Source organism: Micrasema longulum, unplaced genomic scaffold, assembly GCF_059751315.1.
Source record: "Micrasema longulum isolate JH-2025_06_02 unplaced genomic scaffold, ASM5975131v1 h1tg000244l, whole genome shotgun sequence".
Classification (NCBI taxonomy): Eukaryota; Metazoa; Arthropoda; class Insecta; order Trichoptera; family Brachycentridae; genus Micrasema; species Micrasema longulum.
Window position 1 is genome coordinate 320,710 of NW_028277449.1, and position 22,856 is coordinate 343,565.

The 22,856-nt window shown below is 34.3% G+C and overlaps 2 protein-coding genes across 2 annotated transcripts in view; both read right to left on the minus strand.

Moving 5' to 3' along the window:
* The window catches only part of LOC148283363 (facilitated trehalose transporter Tret1-like), a 31,585-nt gene extending 20,533 nt beyond the window's left edge, over positions 1–11,052 (minus strand). Inside the window, exon 1 of the mRNA XM_088223647.1 lies at positions 11,014–11,052. The gene's annotated coding sequence lies outside the window, so the exon portion shown is untranslated. The remainder of the gene's footprint in view (positions 1–11,013) is intronic.
* Positions 1–22,856, minus strand: part of LOC148283364 (uncharacterized) — a 58,385-nt gene that overhangs the window by 2,954 nt on the left and 32,575 nt on the right. The window contains exon 2 of the mRNA XM_088223631.1: positions 10,906–12,156. Within this exon, the coding sequence (XP_088079757.1) occupies positions 10,906–12,069 (1,164 nt within the window). The 5' untranslated portion in view covers positions 12,070–12,156. The remainder of the gene's footprint in view (positions 1–10,905; positions 12,157–22,856) is intronic.

A 22,856-nucleotide genomic window follows, 5' to 3' on the forward strand; every position in this document is an offset into this window, starting at 1 on the left:
TTATATTTAGAGCACTAAGTTTGTGGTTATTCATTAAAATAAAATAAATAAAACAACTTTGTTTTTAACCACTAACTTTTTTTTTTCCACCGACCGGTTTCAAAGCAAACAAGCTTCTTCGTCAAAGTTTACGTAACTATTTAACTGAATTCAATTAGATGAATCTCACCCGTATAAATAAGGGTTTCAGCTCTTTAACTTCACAAACATCAACAGATGAAAGAATTGAAGGAATATAGATGTTCAAATATGGGCAGAATGGTGAATGTTACACAGTGTGTAAAGTGGCCACTTAGACCAGCCATTGACAGGTCATAAGCCCTGCAGATGCCTAGACTTCTATATTACCTACTCTTAAATGTTCTTTATCTCTGTTGTAATATGTTAATTTAACTAACTAGTAACTAGTTACGTAAAGCTTGACGAAGAAGCTTGTTTGCTTTGAAACCGGTCGGTGGAAAAAAAAAAGTTAGTTGTTAAAAACAAAGTTATTTTATTTATTTTACTATAACAATAATAATTGTTTAAAAAACAAATATATGGCACATCAATACGGTAAACAGCAAACTAAAAAAATCATCAAGGAGTTTCCCACTCAAATCCCTCCCACTAAGGAAAATCCAGTCCTTAACTCCTCTCTTAAAAATGGTTTTTGTCCTTGAGAGCTTAATACGCTCTTCCAAAATATTGAACACTCTCGGTACGATTAAGGAGTGATGTTTCTGAGCAAAATTCGTGCGGTCGCATAATAATAACAACTTTACTGGTTGTTCGGAAGAATTTTTTTAATATATTTTTTATTTAATCTTCAAATATTACAATCATAATATATCATTTTTTTTTTCATTTAAATTATTTATTGACGATTCTTGATGGAATTCCATTGTAATGATGTAATAACTTATAGTTACACATAAGTTATTAATTTAAAAAATACTTCATACTGGTCTCTCCAGTCTGAAGATGCCCATTAGGGGGTTAAAGCTAATTGGTCAAAAAAATTAAGTGGAAGGGTACCAAGTATCTTTAAAATTAATAACTTATATGTAATTATAAGTTATTACATCATAATTTATCATATAAATGTTCTAATATTAATTTATATCTAATTATTATTAAAATACATTATCATTTTTTTCATCATTCCCTTTCCGCTAATGGTGCATAGGGCACTGGATTGGTACACCAATCGCAGCATATCTCGATTAATTTTATTACATGAAGGAAATGTGATCAGTCTTACGCTTCAGGTACCAGTCTAGGGACTATGAAATGTTTTAGTGTGAAAACACCCTTTTTAGATAAATATTTCATATCAACCAAGTCGGGAATCGAGCCCGAGACCTCTTGCATGGCGTGCAAACGCGCTGACCATTACAACATAAACGAACTATTGACATTTCTAAACAGTATACGTACACTTAAAAAAAAAACATCTTTAAAGCCAATTTGAATACAATTACTTTTTAAGAGCTTACTTATCTGCTACACATATGTTTTTTTAACTTACGTTAAAATGAAATAATATTATTTTGTTCTCTTATTTCTAATGGTATTTCCTTACAATTTAACTGTACAGCTCGGTGCATCAGCGAGTTCTGTGTCTTTGTCTTCTTACAAAATGGCCGCCTTACTTAATTTTTATTTCTAGTTTCATATTAATTAGAAAAACCTTTTTTGCCGTTCAGCAGTAAATCTGCCAATGTAAATAAAGGTAAATATGATCACTAGATCTTCAACACATAGACAATTTAAACAAATACAAACTAAAACCACTTTCGGACAAAGGGATTTTGAGTATAATTCAATTAAAATCTATAATCTACTTCCACTATCTATTAAAACAATTAGTAACGAGAAAATGTTTAAAAAGGCTATAAAAAATGAATAGTGGAGCTGGAAGTAAAATGGATTGTCTCATTCGCCCATACCAATATGGAATCAACTGCTCCACAAGTGTATAGCTTATGTTAGGTTTTTGTTATTTTAGTTTCGTTTTCGTGTGTTTTGTAATATAAATAATATAGATGTACATAAATACATTGTTTTTAAAACTGTCTGAATATTTGTTAAGTATATTTGTTTTTTAAGTTAGTTTTCTTTGTTTATTCTCAAATGTAATTTCAAAAAAGTATATTGTTAAGTGTCCCCGGCACGGAAAACCCCAGTGAGGTCACATTATTTTTATTATTAATTATAGTTTGTAAGCGAAAAATATGAATAAATAAATAAAATAAGTAAATATACAAATAAACACCCATAGAGAAACATTGTACGAGTGTCTATCTACCAGAGGCGGTTCCTTAGTATGTGCATAAGTGCAGTGCGCTGCTAAGTAAACGTTTGTGTAAATAAATTAGTAAATTTATTAATAGTAAAAATATGTTATTGGTAGGTACAAAGAAACAGGGATTCGTTGCAATATTATTCTCGTAAACATCATAATATTCAATAGTAGCGCCAAAAGATCTAGCGAAATCGACTCTAGCGGATGATTTTCTCATCTTGTCCACGCATGCGCAATTATTCCAGTGCATATTTTGTTTTGCACAATTCTTTGCCCTGAATTTGATTAAAATATGCCATATTTCTCCTAAAATCGTCATTTGAGAGATACAGACAATGCTTCATACCGATGAAGTGTGCGTCAGAGGGAGAAGATAATATACATATTTCGGGCATTGCCAACGCATGCCCAGATTTGAAGTTTGTAATGTCACTTTGAACATGCGCAATGACATGATATTAGTACGAATTTAGTTAACTATAACGTGCGTATTATGTTGGGGGCATTTAGCGATTCTGGTTCCGATGCGCGGGCTGTCATACTATTGCTCGTTTATCACGTCAGACCTATCATGTTATTATAATATTATAAAACCTAATATTCAAGTTGACAAAATGTAAAAAAATGCACTGCCAATGTTTTCCGCTAGGAGCCGCCTGTTCTATCTACCCCTCTGCTCCGAAATATCTAAGGGAACTATGCATTCCAGATGAACTAGCTGACGGGCGTCTTACGCTTAGATCAGCTACGTCTACGGCGAGAGAAAAAGTTATTATTCCTCTACGCAAACAGCGCACTAAATTCAGTGAACGCGCATTTGCGGTCGCAGGCCCTATGGTATGAAATGCTCTCCCGGCAGGGGTGTGAGGCTGTGAGAGCGAAGTGATGTTTCGGAAAGAACTTAAAACCCACTTGTTCTCTAAATAATTTTAATAAATCCGTAGCATGTGATAACAAAATAAATTGTTTTGATTAAATTACAAATTTAAAAGCTTCAATTAAATATAGTTATCTATAGAATCATTTTGTAAAGCGCCCTTGGGGTATTATATTACGAAAATGGCGCTATATAAATTATCCATAATAATGATTATACTTTCATCATCATCATTTTCCTATCACGAATTAGCACTCCAATTTCAGCGTATCTAGATCATTTTTGTTGCAAATAAGGTAAGGTGATCAGTCTTAGGCTTCAGGTACCATCCAGGGACAAATAAATCAAATTTTCAATGTCAACCCTGTCAGGAATCGAACCCGGGACCTCAAGAATGGTAGACGAATGCGCCAACCACCGCACTACGAAGCCGACTTATTCCAGCTCTATTTCCCTTTTCACAATTTTTACCTGCGAGTAGCCATCGGATCGAAAACGCTCGTCCAGGATTCTGGTTCAATTTCACATACAGAACTGTAGTCTTCATCCGCCTGGACACGGAAAATCTACAATGCTTGTTCAAATGTCTGAATAACCCCCCTTCTTTCCAAAAATGCATTAACCTGCGATAATTAATGATTATAATAATATCTACCAGAAGATTATGTACGACAGAAATATTGATTTCCACAATTTGTTGGTTTATTTAATCATCATCATCATCATCAGCCGTCTCTTGTCCAATGTTGAACATAGGCCTCCCCCTTTAGTCTCCATATTTCCCTATCCTGAGCCAACCGCATCCAACCACTTCCTGCAACTCGTCTTATGTCATCAGACCACCTTGTCTGAGGCCTGCCGACACTTCTTCTACATGGATTAGAGCGAGAACAAAGATCACCGATGTGGTCCATAGGGCTGCCAACCAGAAATGGAGCTAGGCTGGTCATATAGCCATTATCACAGACTCTAGATGGACCAAAAAAGTCCTGGAATGGCGACCCAGAACGGGTTTATTTGATATACTATAATAATTCATGTATATTTATTACAGTTTTATTTTATATATACACTATATAAATATAATATTTTGTCGAACAAAATTACCCTAATGAGGCCTTAACTCAATATTTCCATAATAACCCAATTGACAACCAATTATGCCATTAACGAGGTCGTAATTATCTTAAATTTTAACGCATTTCAGCAAAATAGATTTTTTTAAAAGCAGATAAATAAACAAGGTTTCTGACAATATATACATACATTACCAATAAATATTATTGTTAAATCTTTTAAATAATACAGTAAAATCATGAAAAAAAAGGCTTTACAGACATTTAAACATTATTTTGCTCTTACAAACAAAAAGACAGCTAACTAAAGTTCTTAAAACATAGCTTGATTAAAATGACAGCTGTCAAACTAATTTCATTAGTGATGGCAAATTACTAATCACTGATCAAATCGATTTTATCAGTTATTTCATGCAATCATGAAACTCTGTTTCCGAAAATTGATATAAAAACGCAAAAACAAGCCTAATATAGTGTTTTTAACACAATTATTCACCAAAAAATAAAATATTTATACTTTTTTCATGAACAACATCAAATGAATTATTTTTTTATTCTATCAATTTACATTGACGAATATGTCCCATCTGTAACGTTTTTGCAAAATGATGTAACCTTATAAGAACGTCGTTAATAATCAGGTTTATTTTAGTTTTCAAGCTGATTTTATATATCAATGTTGATTATTGTGTCAAACATTGTATTAAAATATTATTTAACACTCCAGATACGAAAGATTTTTCGTGTGTCAATAAAAATAACTCCTTTGACGTTACTACAAAGTTATGTCGTCACTTTTTCTGACAAATGTCATTCTAATCAAGCTAAATTTTAAGGACTATAATGTTAGTAAATATAAGTAAACTAGCGGACCCGACAGACGTTGTCCTGCCAGAATGTCGGCTTGCCTGCTCTTAGCTTGGAAAAAGACTTTTCATTAATAACTTTAGAACTTGATTATGATTGAATTCTATAACTTAAAAAGTTAATATTCAAATATTCAATTTGAGTAGGTACCTAGGTACTTGTTTATGGTTGAATTCCAAAACATGAAATAATTCATTTTAAAATATAAAATTATTTTTGCATGTGTCAAACTCGATTCTTCTCACCAACAGGGGTGCATTTTATTCTATTAAATACGTATTAAATGTCAGTTGATATTATTTAAGTATTACCAAAAATCCAGTAAAAATAAATACGGGGTAAGAAATTATAAGGAATGTAAGGAAAGAATCTGGTTGGGATTCATAAAAAGCAAATGTTGTTTGTAAACATTAAAAAACAAACTTTTTTAAACACAAAAAACAACATCCTTCCATGTTTTTGTATATTCATTATCGTCAAATGGCCGATGAATTTTTTTTACATATTCAATTGAACATTTTTATGTCTACGAACACGCGTGGCGCAAAGATTTACATTTCGCTGAAAACCGCACGTAAATAGATTAGGCCATTTATGAGGAGTTCAGTGACATCTCACGTACAGAAGAATTAAATATATAAAGATAACCACTTACCGACTTTTTTATTTTACCGGTTTCAAGATGTATCCGTCTCTTCGTCGGGACACCCACTACACCAACACGCAAATACACCTCCACCTTCACCATCACCAATTCTTCAATATAAGATTTAATATTTTTTTATTAAGCTTAATGTATTTTTAGACATGGTGGTGTTCGCATGTCTATAAATCTACATGTGATTTATGTATTTTTGGACATACTGTATATATATATATACTATGGTGATGTTAAAGGATTTTTCATGTTGATATTGTGAGTACCCTGACGAAGAGACGGATGGGAAGATAAATACGTCATACCTTCAACTTGACGGTATAAATTCTCTCTAGCGATTACGAAGATACACTACCGACCCCCCTTCTTCAAGCTTTGGGTAGGTACATCGATATGAAAAAAAGGAAAGCGGAAGTCACGGTATACATATCTACGCACTAAAATGACATTGCTTCAGTATGACGTCATAGTTGAAATTAAATCCTCCCGGCCGATTACTAAGATACGCTACCGATCCCCAAACATCAAGTTTTGATGTAAGTACATCGGTTTGTATCGACGGGTCTAGAACCCCTCGATACGTTTATCTACGCATTAAAAGTGAAAAAAAATTGTTCCACCGAGCAATTTTTCCTTTAATTACGATTTGTTTAAATTTTTAATCGTTCTGAGATTGGAACTATTTTTCTTAAAAGACTATTAAAAATATGAGAGAGAAATAAGTAAATTTTGACATAACTGTCGGTTTCCAAAACGAGTGGCTAGATGCACAAAATAATGACGCTTGATTCTGCCCTGTCAACATATAAGAGTATCTAGGCGTAAGAATGTTGCCGATACAAAAAAAAATATTTGTTATAATATTTTTTAATGATGTGATTATAAAGGACATGATTATAAATATATTATAAAGTCCGATTAGAGGCTTCCACATAATATTGTTATTGTAAATTTTGTCACACAAAAATTATACATAACATACAATAACTAATCATTCTTTCTTTCTTCAATCCGTGCCTCATGTCTGAGGATGGTGATTACGCCTGACTCCAGGCATGGCTCGTCTGTGGACAGTCTCCCTCCAACTGGAACGGTCTTGTGCTCTTCTATAGGCATTCGTCAGTGATGATTCTAATAACTCAGTGACTGTACCGCTCCATCTTGTCGGTTGACGTCCACGCGACCTTGTCCCTTCGACACTTCCCAGGAGAATAGTTTTCTCCAAACTATCAGAATCTCCCCTGGAAATATGCCCAAAGAACTGCAGGATTCTTTTCTCGCACATGGATATCAATCTTTCTCCTATGTCCAGTTCCTGGAGAATAGATGCATTCGTACGTCTGGCCGTCCACTGCTAACTATTCATACACAACTTGTAATATTTCTAAAAATGTAAATGTATAACATATTATTGAAAATAAATATACTTTTGAATATCGGTCACACAGTTGCATATTATAATATATATTACAACTCTAGTTGATCATACAGTGTACACTTATTAAGTGCCTACATACAGAACTGCACATAACCTGCATAATGTAGGCTGCAGGTTCAAGGCGTAACATCATATCTTGATTTTTTTTGTAAATTTCACCTTTAAATTAAGTCAAAGATATGTTATTATGTGTATTCAAGAATTTAATTGATGCATACACATATTGCAATTTCTATTTACAAATGAACTTTGAAAAGATTTAGTGGAATATTAAGAAATCATCATCATTCCCTTTCCGCACCTAATGGTACATAGGGTACTGCATTAGTACACTAATCGCAGCCAATGACAGGTCACAAGCCCTGTGAATGCCTAGACAGAAGTCTTCCCTTCTCGAAAATGTTTTACCTCTCAGCTTTTTAAGAACTTTGATTACATACTATTTAATTCTTTTTTTTTTTTTGCTCCACAACAGGCCAGGAGGCCCAATTACAGTGGTGAATTACAATACAAAACAACCAGGCTTGAGAAAAATCACATTTTTAATTTTTTGTGTTCTCACCGGGAATCGAACCCGGAACCTTCCGTGCGTGAGTCAAGCGTCTTGACCACTACACCACGGAGGCCGCCATGTTAGTATAAAGCGCCGTGGCGCAGCTGGTTAGACGGCCAACTGTGAAACTGGCGTCGCGAGTTAGATTCCCTCCAGTTGTGAGAAAAAAATCCAAGAAAGATTTTTTCTCAATTGGTCTGGGTGTTGTGGTGTATTTTTAATAACCTCCTTCCATATCCCCCCTATATGTCTATACCACAAAAAAGTAGCCAGAAATTAAAATGCACGCAACGATCCATGGAAAGACAGATGCTCGGTGTATGTCTAAGAGACAAAATAAGAAATTAAGAAATAAGGCGCCAAACCGGAGTCATGGATATCATGGATCGTGCAGCGAAATTGAAATGGCAGTGGGCAGGACACTTGGCGAGGCAAATGATGGCAGGTGGACACCCAGAATAATAAAAAGGAGACCGTGGGCAAACAAAAGAAGTGTTGGAAGGCCACAGAAAAGATGGGTCGACGACATTGCCTCTATTGCCGGTAAAACGCTGATGATGAAAGCGGGTGATAGGAAGGAATGGAGACGTTTGGAAGAGGCCTTTATCCAGCAGTGGAGAGAATAAGGCTGCAGAAGAAGAAGAATAATATCCCCCTATCCCACCTGCTGACAAGCCTCAAACTAGTAGCTTAGCAAGTTATTTCTTTCATTTTTTTTAATTAAAAATATATATATATATAAATGAGTATTCAACCACTTACCGACTTTTCATGTCTACCGGTTGCGAGACGTACAATTAATTTTAAAAAATGACCACAAAGTTAGTGTTTTGAACACCCCTATTTAACTCATTTTGTGATTTTTGTCGAAAAACTCCCCTTTTGCTTATAAGGGGTACATTCAAGATATTAAACCTTGTGTGTTATTTTATAATTCTGGTCTATGTTTATACTTTGTGTGTTTGTTACAAAGTGAGACATTATCAGAAACTTCCAGACAAAAGGAAATTCTTTTTCTGACGATTCTGTTCTAGCATGGAAAATTCTTTTATCGGAATCTCTAGAAAACTGTCAGAGTGGTTTCCCTTGTACGTAGGTGGCGTAAATTGTACTAAAAATAGAACTATCTGAAAAATCAAGAATAGCGTTTTCAATATGCGAGACAAAAAAGACTTATCAAAAGGAAAATATTTTCAAACGAACTTATGTAACATATAATGTACTTGGTTGATCTATTTTTTCACATTTTCTAGATAAATACACATAGACAGACTCGCCTAAATAATAGCATCGTTACATTGTATCTTCTACAAAATTAAATACAGCGTACCAAAAAAGGAAATAATAACGATGTACGAAGCTTATGTTAAAAGCGAATTGAGCACCTGATCGCCTACTGGGGAACCGGTATCAAGACAGACATAACAAGGAGACAAAGACAACAAAATAAAATAGTTAGACCAATATACCAGAAGTCAAAATCTGCTATTTATAAAATCTTCTAAGAGCAACTTTGGTTTTTATGCCCCAATGTCCGGAATGTGTAGATTAGTCAATTCATCACACGACTTGGAATTCGTTGGGATAGATATTCCGGCTTTTCGTAGATCTCTTCGCGACTAAACAGTGTGGGATGAAGTTGGATTGGCATGGTTTGGCTCAAAGTTTTAGGTCTTTCGTTTTTTTAAATATATTGTATACAATTATTGTTTTGCCCTTGTTTGTCTTTGCTAAATAGTTTTATGTTCTTTTTGAACAGTTTCTTGCATTTATGTTTCTTCATGTAACTGTTGTAATTGGCTAAGGCCGTATATATATATATTAAATAAATAAATAAATAGAACTTACCCTACTTAGTCTTTTTTTTTTTTTAAAGAAATAACCCGCTAAGCCTCTATTTTGAGGCTTGTCAGCTGGTGGGAAAGAGGTGATATGAAAGGTGGTAACGAAAAATATACCACAACACCCCGACCAATTGAGATAAAATCTTATTTGGATTTTTTTCTTGCAACTGGCGGGAATCGAACCCGCGACGCCAGTTTCACACTTGGCCGTCTAACCAACTGCGCCACGGCGCCAGTCGACGACTGAACTGTACGAAAAAAATACACCAGTAGCTCAATCATAAATGACTATCGACGTATTAATAAGCGACGTGATAACAATTTCTCACCATGGTTGTTTATCGTAATCACGATCGCAATGGAAGATCCGTGAGATCGGGATCATAACATTTTTTAATACTGCCACACTTCAACCTGATGTTTGGCAACACCTAAAATTAAATGTCAAAATATTTAAGTTTCGCGACGCATAATCCTGCTGCGCAATCACATATTTGAACTTTACCGGTGTAAATATATTTATAATCGGGTTGTAGTAATGTGGCTAGTGTCTCGGACTCATGGACCAAAGGTCCGTGGTTCGAATCCCACTCTACCCCAACTCGATTCCCATTTTCTAATAGCGTGTTATTTACAACTAGTTGAAAATGGTCTCAAAATGAAATATTTGGGGAAATCATAAGAACGCAAATATTTATTTTTAAAAAAAATGTGGAAAGTGTTCCAAAATTGTAAGTAAAGTAAAATAATTTAGTATGACATACAGTTTTATTTGTTAGTTTACAATTTATCATGCTATTTATTGCATTTAGCCGGCGGCGGCGTGGCAATAGGCAAGCCAAATGTCAAGAAAAGCAGTCGCTAAAATAATTGTTTGTAATTTAATTTTTACTTTTTTGTATTAAATACTCCTTACTATTTTGCAAATACAATATATTGTATTATTTATTATTATATACGCCGATTTTTCGCCAATGAACTGTATTTATTTACGAGGAAAACAAAAAACAGACCGACACGAACGTTGACTTAGAGATTACACACGCGTAGACGTATGCCTGCGATAACTTAAGCATGTTCATTATTGTTCATTGTGATCGCTCAAATTCTTACCATGTTTTTAAGCACGTCAATAGTTATTTGTGATTGAGCTACAGGGACCCACTCAAACACACACAAAAAAATCACCCTAATCGGTCCAGCCGTTTAGGAGTTCAGTGACATACACCCGTAAATATTTTTCATACATTAACATAGAACTGTGTGTACAACATTAAATATAAATAAAGTAAAGCATAAACCAACCTGCGATAGATATTTCTTCCTCTTGAGTCCAGAGAAGAACCCCGTTGGCTGTGCGAGCTTGATAGGAAGTTTCCCTGGAAGAGGAACATTCTTCACACCGTCCTCAACACCACCAGACAGGCAGTGTCCATTGGGAATACTCCTCACTTTCTCATTATACCAACTCACAGGTTGCTGCTTCGCGGCGTGTGCCAATTCTTTGTTCTTGCTCATATTATTTTTGTCGGTGACTTGGTTGAAAGAGACTTCCAGTTCTCTCACATAAACTCCTCTATTTCCGTAAACAACTCCCACAACATTATTTCTTTCTTCGCATCCACTCACTTCGGAAAAGGTTACGTTCTTTTTTGTTTCACACTCGGGTTTTTTGTATGCTGGGTAGGAATTCCTCTCACCCTCGTATCGTCTACCCCTTTCCCTGTCTAATCTGTAAAAAGTGTCGTCGTGTCCAATGGCCGGCTTTTGTTCGACGAGTCTCATTTTTCTGGGGCGAGGGGTCAGTTTATCACTCTCATTGTGCGCATTGTACCGGGGTGGGATGTCTACTTTCCCGTATTGTTTGGTTTGAGTGGACAATGGCCCGGGCTCTCCAGTGTATATCCCCCGTTTTTCGAAATACCGCTCGTCCGGGGGGAGCCTGCGGACTTTATAATTGTAATAGTTGTCCCTGGGCTCGCGAGGGTATCTGTAATCGTAAGGTTTTATGTCAGTACTCGCCGCGGCGCGGATAGGAGGGAAGTAGTTTTTGTAGGAATTGCTGGACGATACGCTCCAGCTCTTCGGAAGCGTGGAGTACTTGTTCGTTGCAAACGTTGAAGGCAGCGTCAGGAATTCCGGCTTGATCGGTTTGTACGGTGAGGAATAATCGACCTTTTTGTATTGGGAAGACCAGGTTTGATGCCTGGAGTAAATATCTTCGTAAACGAATCCATTTCTTCTCGGCGGGGGCTTCGGTGGGTCGTCTTCGAATGAGTATTTGAGGTGATGATCGTTGTATTTAAGTGGTTTCCCTTCTCTGCTTCTGTAGCCGACATGGTTATAGTAAGGAATGGAAGTTCTATCTAAAGATCCCGTTCCCGAAACCAGCCTCTGCCCCGTCGGCAAGTCAGGTCGGTACCTGTCGCGTTCTGTGTCTCTGATGAGCTGTCTCTTGTACTGCGACATCTGAGCCTCTTCCAATCTGCTCCAGTATGATACGCTTTTTGCTCCTGTATCATACCTGGTGGTTATCTCGTATTATCACATTCAGTCCTGCAATAAAAATAAAACAATTTGTAATAGACTGATTTTACAGTTGCTCGCGGAATACACTTACAGTTTCATAAAACTGATGTTTAACTCATAACAGTTTTTTAATAAAATTAATAAATTGATTCATTAAACAAACATTAATAAGTGTACAATGTTTATACTGAACATTATTTATACTGAATTTTATTTACATTTTTCAGATTTTAATTTTGTATGTACTTTTAATTTTCTTATTATTTTTTTTTTCTCTAGATATGAATTGAAATTCTCGATTTACTTTACTTTGTTTTATTTATTTTTTTGTCTTGTTTTAATTACATTTATGAGCACACACTATTTATATGTGTGTTTATTATTTTTTTCTTATATTTAAAATATATTCAAGTAAATTACTATTCTGTAATTTTAATTGTATTATTTTACTCTATTTTCTAACTTAAAAAAAAAAAAATCTTTAAACTATTTTTTATGTTTATTATTTTATACGTATACAGTATTATGTCTGTACTTTTCTTATTTGATTATTAATTGAAACTAATGTCTGAGCACCCATTATTGAATAGTTTATCGGATCAAAATACATCTTAATACTTTGTTTTCTTTATAATGTATTAATATTGTAATAATGTGTATATTTTATTTAATAAAGAATATGAAAAAAAAGCGTTCATAAATACGGGATGGTTAGGCTGTTTGATAAAGTGTCACAGCGTAAGTAAATTCCTAAACCTGTCTCTTTTTCTTTCGCCATCTTCAACCCTGTCCCTTTCGCACCTGCATAAAGTTCCAAAAACTATTTTATTTATTATATTGTCACCTGGGGTCAGTGTCCGCTCGAAACTAAACTAAAATACACGTTAATCGTCAAATCGATTTCAGTTTAAACTCATCGCTTAAAAATAAAATAAAATAAATTATAAAACCCAATGTAAATTTCAGTGATAAGGAAGATACCATCAGTGTGGAGTTTGCCGCTATTTTCCAGAGGAACGAAAATCTTCAAAAGGTCAGTCCATTTCAATCCAATCCTATTTATTCCAATTTTGCGCTGTGACATTGCAAATTTTATATACCTCCTGTCGGGACCCAGCTTACACATCGCCATGGGATGTGAATGTTTTCAAGCTCTTAAATTATCCAGAATTGCAATGAACTATATAATCGAATGAGAAAAGTAACAAAATACGTGATTTTGTTTATGTATCGGTATACACGTGGCATTCACTCGTCGTGCATTGGGAAAGTGGAAAAGATTTAGAAGAGATAAAAATCGGGTTTATAGAAACGAGTCTTTTGTGTTTCAGCGATATTATAATTTAGTTCATCCCAAAAGTCATAGTTTTGTATATTTTGGAGATCATGGAGGTTAGAAAATCGCTCCATCGTTACTTAATTAATTTTTATTTTCCCTAATTTATTTATTTATTTATTAACGGACATTGTCCATCTATACAGTTTATAAGGTTTAAATATTACAATAAAAGAATAGTTTTAAAAAATTTTTAAAAAAGAAAAGAAGCATTGACAAACATAAGGGACATCGAGACAAGATCTGGACTATTTATTTAGTGCTCGTGTAAATCGTTGTAAATTTAAACCAAAAAAGTCCAGATCCTGTCTTGAGTTAACAATACGACAAAGGCGGGTCATTGGAGAATTTAGGCCATAGTTTGTTCTATGCTGATCGATGAACAGTACTTCTTTGTTTCTCAATCTACGAGTCGGAATATTGAATTTTACTTGTCCCAGTAATGATGGAACATCGATTATACCATTTAGTATGCCGAACATATATATGGAGTCAATATTAGCTCTACGTTTTTGTAGACTAGAAATATTTAACATTGACTCTATTTCAGCATAAGAATAATTATCTCTCTCTAGTCCAAGCATCCACGCTATTTTTCGAAGCAAGCGATGTTGGACTGATTCAATGTGGTTTATGCGATTGACATAGAATAGAGACCAGACCACTGAGGCATATTCAAGAAGAGGGCGAACAGTTGAGCAATAAAGAGTTTTGATTGTACGGACATTAGTAAAATCAGAGGATATTCTGTTAATGAAGCCAAGTTATTTCAGTGATTTATTTACTGTATTATAAAAAAATTATATTCTAATAAATTTATATGTACCGTTACGCCGAACAAAGCATACGCCTCTGTTTCAAATTAATAAATATAAAACAAATAATGCGAAGAATTCACCAATCAACCGAGCAATTACTTACTATACTAAAAATAAGCAACGATTAGATCTTGATATATTTCACGACTCGTTATGGCAGAACAAATTCATATTCCAATTTATCCACATATTTTTTTTTATATTCAACTTATTTATTTTACATGAACTTCATTATTGATGTTCTAAAATAATCATCCTTAATATTTACATTTTATATACGTACCTACATGCATAATCGTAATCATTATATATGTGTATGTGACTGCTTATTCTTATTTTTAGAGGTGGGGGTCAGGGCTATTCAAGCTCCCGACGTCACTGCGACCTGTGAATATCTATTGTATCAGATCCCTGTGAATAATGAGTACTTACACATATTTAATTTGCAGAAATAAAACTTATACTTTGTTTTTTGATACACTCACTTTATTTTTACCAACTAGTTTCGGTAACCAACTGTTACCTTCTTCAGGGTATTTTTATAACTAAACATACATAAAAGAAACAGTGAAAGAATTAGTGGGTGTCGATAAGGATGAGGGAGGGGGTAATTGTGTTTAAGGTGGGGGAAGGGAAGGGAAGGAAGGGGATAATTGCGTTCAGGGTAGAGTTCGATTTTATAGGAAAAATATTAAAAATGGGACTATGACTTAAGTTTAATAGATTATTATTTATGTCTAAGTTCTGTTTTACCGCTTTTTTTATTTCTAAAATTTCAAAAAGATTAATTTATTTATTTTTATTATTTAAATGCAATATTTAAATTCCATTTTCAAAATTAAAAGAATGATTATTTGTTATAATATTCTATGTTATAAATTCAGAAAAATTATTGTTATTGAGACATCTCATATGCTCCTTGATTCTTATTAAATGAACGCGATGTTTTTCCTAAATAAAAGGATCTGCAATCATGGCAAGTTCATTTATACACCCCTAATGTATGGAAGTGAAACATGGAACTGGCAGAGAAGTGATGAAAGCCGAGTGAACGCGGTTGAAATGCGATCTCTTAGACGAATGTGTGGGAAATCAATGTATGACAGAGTTACGAATGATGAAATCAGGCGAGAGTGTAAATCTGAGACAAGTATAATTGATAAGATTAAGAAAGGGTCTCTGAGATGGTTTGGTCATGTAAAATCGAATGGACGACGAAAGAATGGCAAAATAAGTACATATGGCGAAAATGAACGGCAACGTTAGACGAGGACGACCAAGGAAGACGTGGCATGATCAGATAAACCAAAATCTTAAGTCTAGTCATGTCAAAAGCAGACAGAACCGAAGGGCATGTATGACAAGATGTATGAATGTGGAAGAGGCTAGGATTGTATGCCAGGATAGACGTGTGTGGCGGTCCATTCTCTCTGCCTACCCCTACGGGGAAATGGCGTGATAGTAGTACTTTAGTAAGCTTGATATATTTTTAAAGTAATATTTGGTATACCGGCTGATTTCAGCGTTTTGTAAATGAATCGGTCGTTGGAGAAACCCCACCCCGTTAGTCATGTTTTTGGCGGATGTGACTTTGACTTGAAATGCAATTCGTTCTGTTAAGAAATCGATGTTTTGTCGAAAAATAATTTTTATTTACGTTAGATAAAAATAGTGGCCGTCCGAAACAAGATTTTCAGCAGAAGCCGAATTTTTCTTGAATACGTTAAAAGTCACTTCAAAACCCCCTAAATTAAGAGGTTTTACTGTTAAGCATTACGTTTTCATAGGGATAAGTGTTAAGTAAAATACAAAATGAAATATAAGGCATAAATGTAATTAGTAAATATTCTTATTTTCAGCGCTTTTTTGTTCGTTGTTATGTTATACAATATACCTTTAACTTATACACCAGTAACTTAATCACAAATAACTATCAGCGTGCTAATAAGCGACGTGATAACAATTTCTCACTATGGTTGTTTATCGTATTCGCGATTTCAATGAAACATCCGTGAACACCTAATATTAAATAGCTTACCCACCACATACCGCACACCGCATCTGAGGACATGAGTCTCCTTGGCGGTGCCCACATACACGGAAAATTTGCTCGTTGTCAAACGAGAAAAGCTGCCCGAAGGAGCTCTCTGAAATCTGGTAGCCTTAGCATCTTTGTGCTGAAAGAAAGTAATCCAGAAGTACATAATATGTACTTCATTGGATTGAGAAGAGAGGGAAGTGAATTCTTCACTGACTGGGATTAAATTGATTGGACATGATCAATTCTTTTTAAAAGCCTAGGGATTATTTTTGGAAGCCACCAGATCTGTATATCCGACAGGACCTATAACAGGGCCACGGATAGTAGCGAGAAGCTCCATTCGGTAATCATAGAGAAGGGGAAAGGGACAAGACCACAGGATGTGATATTAAATACCAAAATATTTACGTTTCGAGACGTGTATAATCCTGCTGCGCAATCACATTTTTTAATTTCACCGGTGTAAATATGAAAAATATTCCAAAGCTGCTATGTTTATTTATTATTTATCATGCTTTTCATTGCGGTTGGCAAGCCAAATGTCAAGAAAAGCAGTCGCCATAGTGATTGCTTTTAATTTCATTTTCACTTTTTTGTACTAGATACTCCGTACTGTTTCGCTAGTGCAATAAATTGTATTATTTTTTAGAGTAAACGCCAATTATTCGCCAAAGTATTTATTTACGAGGAAAACAAAAAACAAGTCGACACGAGCGTTGACTCAGAGATTACACACGCGTTGACTTATAACTGGGAAGTGGTGCCTGGAAGAATGACTAGACAGGTGCCACCGTTTTGTAGCAACAATTCACGGACAGTGTATACTTGTAATGCAGTATTAAATGGACTTCATAAACTCGGCAATAGTTATTACCACGTATCCGATTTATTTAGTGTAGGGTATTGTTCCTATAGAACAAACCTTTTGAACTTTTCAAAGATGGTGAATGGTAATTATATTTATTTATTCATGCATTTCATATGCAATTTTTTGTTCAGTTTGCCTAGCTGTATGAAACAGTACTTATGATTTTCTTGTTGTTTTTCTGTAGAATGTTTTATTATTTAAACTTTCTACTGAATATGCTGTATAATTTTTAGGTTATTTTTTTAAATATAAATCTTGTTTTTAATATTCATGTTTTTTTTAAAAAAAAAAATATTAAGCCAAATATGTTAAAATTATAAATATTTGTAATAGGCAAATTTGCCGTTTATGTTAATAAAATAAAAAATAAAAATAAATAACTTGAGCATGTTCATTGTGATCGCTCAAATGCTTGGCATGTTTCTAAGCACGTCGATAGTTATTTGTGATTGAGCTACAGAACGTAATCTGACTCATTCCGACCGCAGGTTTCGTCTGAACCGAAGAATCGGTCCATTTCTGCCGAAACCGACACTATGGCCAAAACTCGTTTTATTGGCTGAAACTGGCTGAAACTGAAACTGATACTTCACTTTATCACTAAATATAAATATTTCATTCAGAATGTTATAGCGAAAAAGTTTCGACCGATTGACTTAAACAGTTTCTCGAATCCCTGATTAAAAAAAGATCGTAGTGTTTCGAGTCGTTAAAATAATGGTAACTTTAATGGTAACTACCCGATTTCAGCTGATTAAATGTTTAACGACCCGTTATCTTCAGCGTCGCTGTCGTATGCGACACTGACAAATGTTTTGATATTTAAGGGTACTAGTTGCTAAGTCAGTTACCTTAAAAAAATCTAATAATGCAGTTTAAAAAATACATAACTTTTACACTGTGTTTATTCATTACCTTTTTATTAACCCTTTTAGTAAAAAAAAATAATCCCAAATACGCCAGTCGTTTAACTACCGCGCACTCCCGCTCACTGCCAATAACTGACTGACTGAACGAATTTCTCCCATTGTTTCTACCTTACCTTCTTTACCACAAATACCGGCCACAGAACAGCGTCTCTGTCTTCCTTGTAATACATTATAATCTCGTGCTCTTTCTTATACAGTTAAACTTACTGTGATATTGGCATCACATTCTCTCATATAATCATTCTTCGCATATTTCTAAAATTTTTACTTTATTTTGGATTGAAAATATCCATTTGAAGATTACAAAATATTCTATTTTATATTTTGTAATCAGAGTCGGGTTGTGGTCCTAGCAAGGTTTTATTTATTTTATTTAATGCACAATTTTATCATAGACAGGCGTCGTGGCGCAGTTGGTTAGACGGCCGAATGTGAAACTGGCGTCGCGGGTTCGATTCCCGCCAGTTGAAAGAAAAAAATCCATGATAGATTTTTTTCTCAATTGGTCTGGGTGTTGTGGTGAACTTTTCATTACCTCCTTCCATATCCCTTCTTTCCCATCTGCTGACAAGCCTCTAAAATAGAGGCTTAGTGGGCCATTCCCTTTTAAAACAAAAGCACAATTATATTTTTTTTATGTCCCGACTTGTTAGAAAATTTTGTGTTACGGTGTTAGTTCAATCTGCAGTGCCCTGTGAGGGCTCTAGCGATAACCCTTACATGAAGTTAGGTTTTTTAGGTTAGGTTTTTGTAGGTTTTTTTTTATTAAACTGGCCTTTGAAAAATTATTTCTTCATAAAATATTTATTCGTCTACTGTTTTTGATCGCAGCGGTAAACAAAATGGCTTTGATTCAAATTAAGACAAATTTTGACAAGAATAAAAATAAAAAAAACAAAATAAAATACCATATCTAATTACACTTACAAAAAGTTTTCAATGTTTATGTGAATTTTTTTAACAAGAGACAGGTATAGTAAATTCGTTAAAATAAATATTCATTGAATATTGGGCAACTTTCAAACGAGAAGCAATTTGAATAAATGGCAAAATATTTCTTTGCAATTTTCGTTCGCAAATTTGAAAAGAAACAAACTTTTCTTTTCGATTTAGTTAAACAACTTTCACGAGCATTATAAGATTCGCAAGAGCGCTTTCTCATAATATTATTACTGTGGAAGCTCGGAAGCTGTGAATGCGGGCGCGTGAAGGGTAATTTGTTCTCCGACATTATTTTTTGTTCGTCGACAAATCACCGCCAAACTATTGTGAATAAATTGCGACTGACGATTTGGCGGTCACAGAAACTTATTCTAAATATTTATTTGCCGTGCGTTTAGCACTAACACCGTTTTAACCGCCCCCAAGTATTTGTTGGATTTGGTAATGCCATGTCTTTCTCAGTCTAGCTTTTTTCAGTTTCGGTGATGCAGAGCAGCGATTATTTTATAATTAAAAAATACATATAAGAATTTGTTACCCACTAAGTCTAAAGACTTTTCGGTGGGACACATTTTTTATATTTTTATGACAGGTTTATATTACATTTATTTTATTTATATTTTACAAATTTATTTATAAACAGGCACTATAAAAGTATCTAGAAGATATTTCTTCAGTTCTTTTTTTTAATTTGAAGATCTTTCATGTTAATGATGGTTTGTGGGAGATCATTGAACAATCTTGGAACAACGCAATTTAATGTTCGCTCTCCGAAGTAATTTGTAATTCGGGGAACAAACAGGGAGCCCTTAGTTTTTAATCTAGTGTTGTGAGTGTGTTCTCGTTTTCTAGGTTAACCAACATGAACTAAAAAATATATTTTTTTCCAACTTTTTAATTCCTTTTTTTCCTGGTTCCTCTTTCTCTCTCCATCCAAACTCACCTAATTTTACATTCCTTATCCTTATACGTATATGAGTATCATAATGTGTATCGTATATCATAATGTACTTCAAGATTATATGTACAAGCCTTATCTGCCTTTTAAAAAACAGATGTTACTATTAATTAATAAGTGTTTTACAAACATCTTTTAAAATACAATTTGCTTTTTAGTACAACTTTTGCACCAACTTTTCTTTTGACCAGTCTGTTTTTTGGTAAGATATTGCTTTTAGAAATAAGTCCAACAAGGATCCAACCTTGGACCTCTACTCTTTCTGATATTTATAAATGATATTGCTTTAAAAATTAAAATTTCCAAAATATCTTTTATTTGCGGATGACCTTTAAATATTCAAAATTATAAAATCAATTGATGACTGTCATAAACTACAAAATGACCTACATTCTTTGTTACCTTGGTGTCATGAAAACGACTTATTTTTTAATATAAATAAATGTATGTCTATTAAATTCACAAGAAAAATAAATAAAGCAGTTTTCAATTATTCAATCGATAACACAATTTCAATTCGAGATCTTAGGATACTTTTTGATAACAAACTTAAATTCAACCATCACATTGACCACATTTCAAAGAAAGCGTTTAAAATCTGTGGATTTATTTTGCGAATATCTAAGCCATTCAAAAGCCCTAAAATTGCAATTACATTATATAAATCATTTGTTAGTAGTTTGCTTGAATTTAATTCTATAATATGGTCTCCTAATTATAATATCCTTATAACGCAGATTGAATCGGTGCAACGTAATTTTTTTTAATCGTTAATATTTAGAATCGGATCTAATACTTTCATAATCAACTATTATGATCGTCTAGAGTACTTTCATATCTTTAGTTTAAAATTCAGAAGGATTTTGGCTGGTTTGATATGCCTTCACAAATTAATATCTAACTGTATAGATGCCCATTATATTTTTGGTCAGATAAACCTTAATGCACCTCGCCGTAACTTGCGTACCAATCCTGGCTTTGCTGTGGGAAATTATAAAACTAACATCGGATTCTTTTCCCCTCTGCCAAGGATCCCCAGAACAGTGAACGAAATCTCACTGTACTGTCGATGTGTTCCTACAGCAAGGGCAGGCATTTAAGAAGCAAGCGGTGTTGTTTCTCCTAACTCGCGATGTCACACTTGCCATTTTCGCCTAGATTATGCCATATACATATCTTTTGTTAATTATACACTTTGTTAATTTAAGTAGATTTTAAGAATGTTAAAATTAAGTATGAGGGCTTACTTAAGCCTGTTGATCGGCTTAAAAAAGTATTAAAAAGTCCGCAAAAGTACTTGTAAAATACTTGAAGATTTAAATAAATAAAATTAATCTAGTAAAGATAAGTCCGACTCGTAATGTAATGGTCGGTTAGATTTCCCACAATTTTCAAGGTTCCAGGTTAAAATAAAAATTTGACCTAAATGCAGGCACAAAATTTGGCGCTCCGTCCCTGTGAGATCACAAAAATTAAACAAAACAATTAAAAAACCATCACGCCGTTTCCCCATAGGGACAGACAGAGAGAATTGAATGCCATATCACTCTGTCCTTGCACACATACCTTTCTTTCTGTTCATTCACCCATTTTCTCGAGCATGCGCCCCGATTTCTTGCGGCCACTTTTGCCATGTTCATCTTCAAGTATTTATTGGTCTTTCTCATTTTCTGCATCTACCAACATTAGCATCGTTAGTTTCGCAGTAAAGCAACCCAGCCCTCCTTTCTCGATTTCGTCAATGCTCGTGTTTGTTCAGTTCAATACCTTGCAAGCATTGTGCTCTGATAGCAGCAGAGATTTTGTGGACTGTATAGAAATTGTACTAATTATTGAATTCTTTCGTTTGTTTCTTTTATAAAGCAATTCACTTTTACTATTACACGGATACCGGTACCATGTAGATGTTGATGAGATGTATATTTAGGCTATTTACGTAACACTAATTTCACTTTGTCTGAAGTATACAGATGCAGGTATATGATAAGGATTTGTCACTTTAGAGTAACACTTTTCACAATGCGACTTGTCCACAGGACGGTAGGACAACAACAATTTGAATAAAGAAGGATGTAGGTAGGACCGAGATATTCGCAAGTTTATATGAGTTGCAAGTATAAAAAATATAAATTCAGTACTTAAAAGCTTGTCTCAGAGTCCAGAGGCGGTTCCTTAGTATGTTCATAAGTTCAGTGCACTGCCAAGTAAAAATATGTGCAAATAAATAAGTAATTTTATTGATAGTAATTTGTTGCAATATTATACTCGTAAACAGAATAATATTCAATACTAGCGCCAAAAGATCTACCGAAATCGACTCTAGCGGACGATTTTCACATTTTGTCTACGCATGCGCAATCGTCCCTGTGCATGTTCTGTTTTACACAATTCTTTTCCCTGAATTTGTATGAAATATGTAACTTATCCTAAGATCGTCATTTGAGGGAGATAGACAACGCTTCATACCGGTGAATCGTGCGTTAGAGGGAGAAGATAATATACATACTCCGGGCATTGCCAACGCATGCGCAGATTTGAAGTTTAAAGTGCGTTTGCAATGTCATTTTGAACATGCGTAATGACATGATATAAGTACGAATTTAGTTGATTTAGTATCCTATAACGTGCGTATAATGTTACGTTCCTGGTTTCGATGCGCGGGCTGTCATTTGTCATACTTTTGCCCGTTTATCACGTCAGACCTGTCATATTGTTATAATATTATTGAACTTAATATACAAGTTACAAGTTGACAAAATGTAAAGAAATGCACTGCCAATGTTTTCGGTCAGGAGCCGCCAGTGTCTCAGACATAAATGTATAATGCACGAGTAT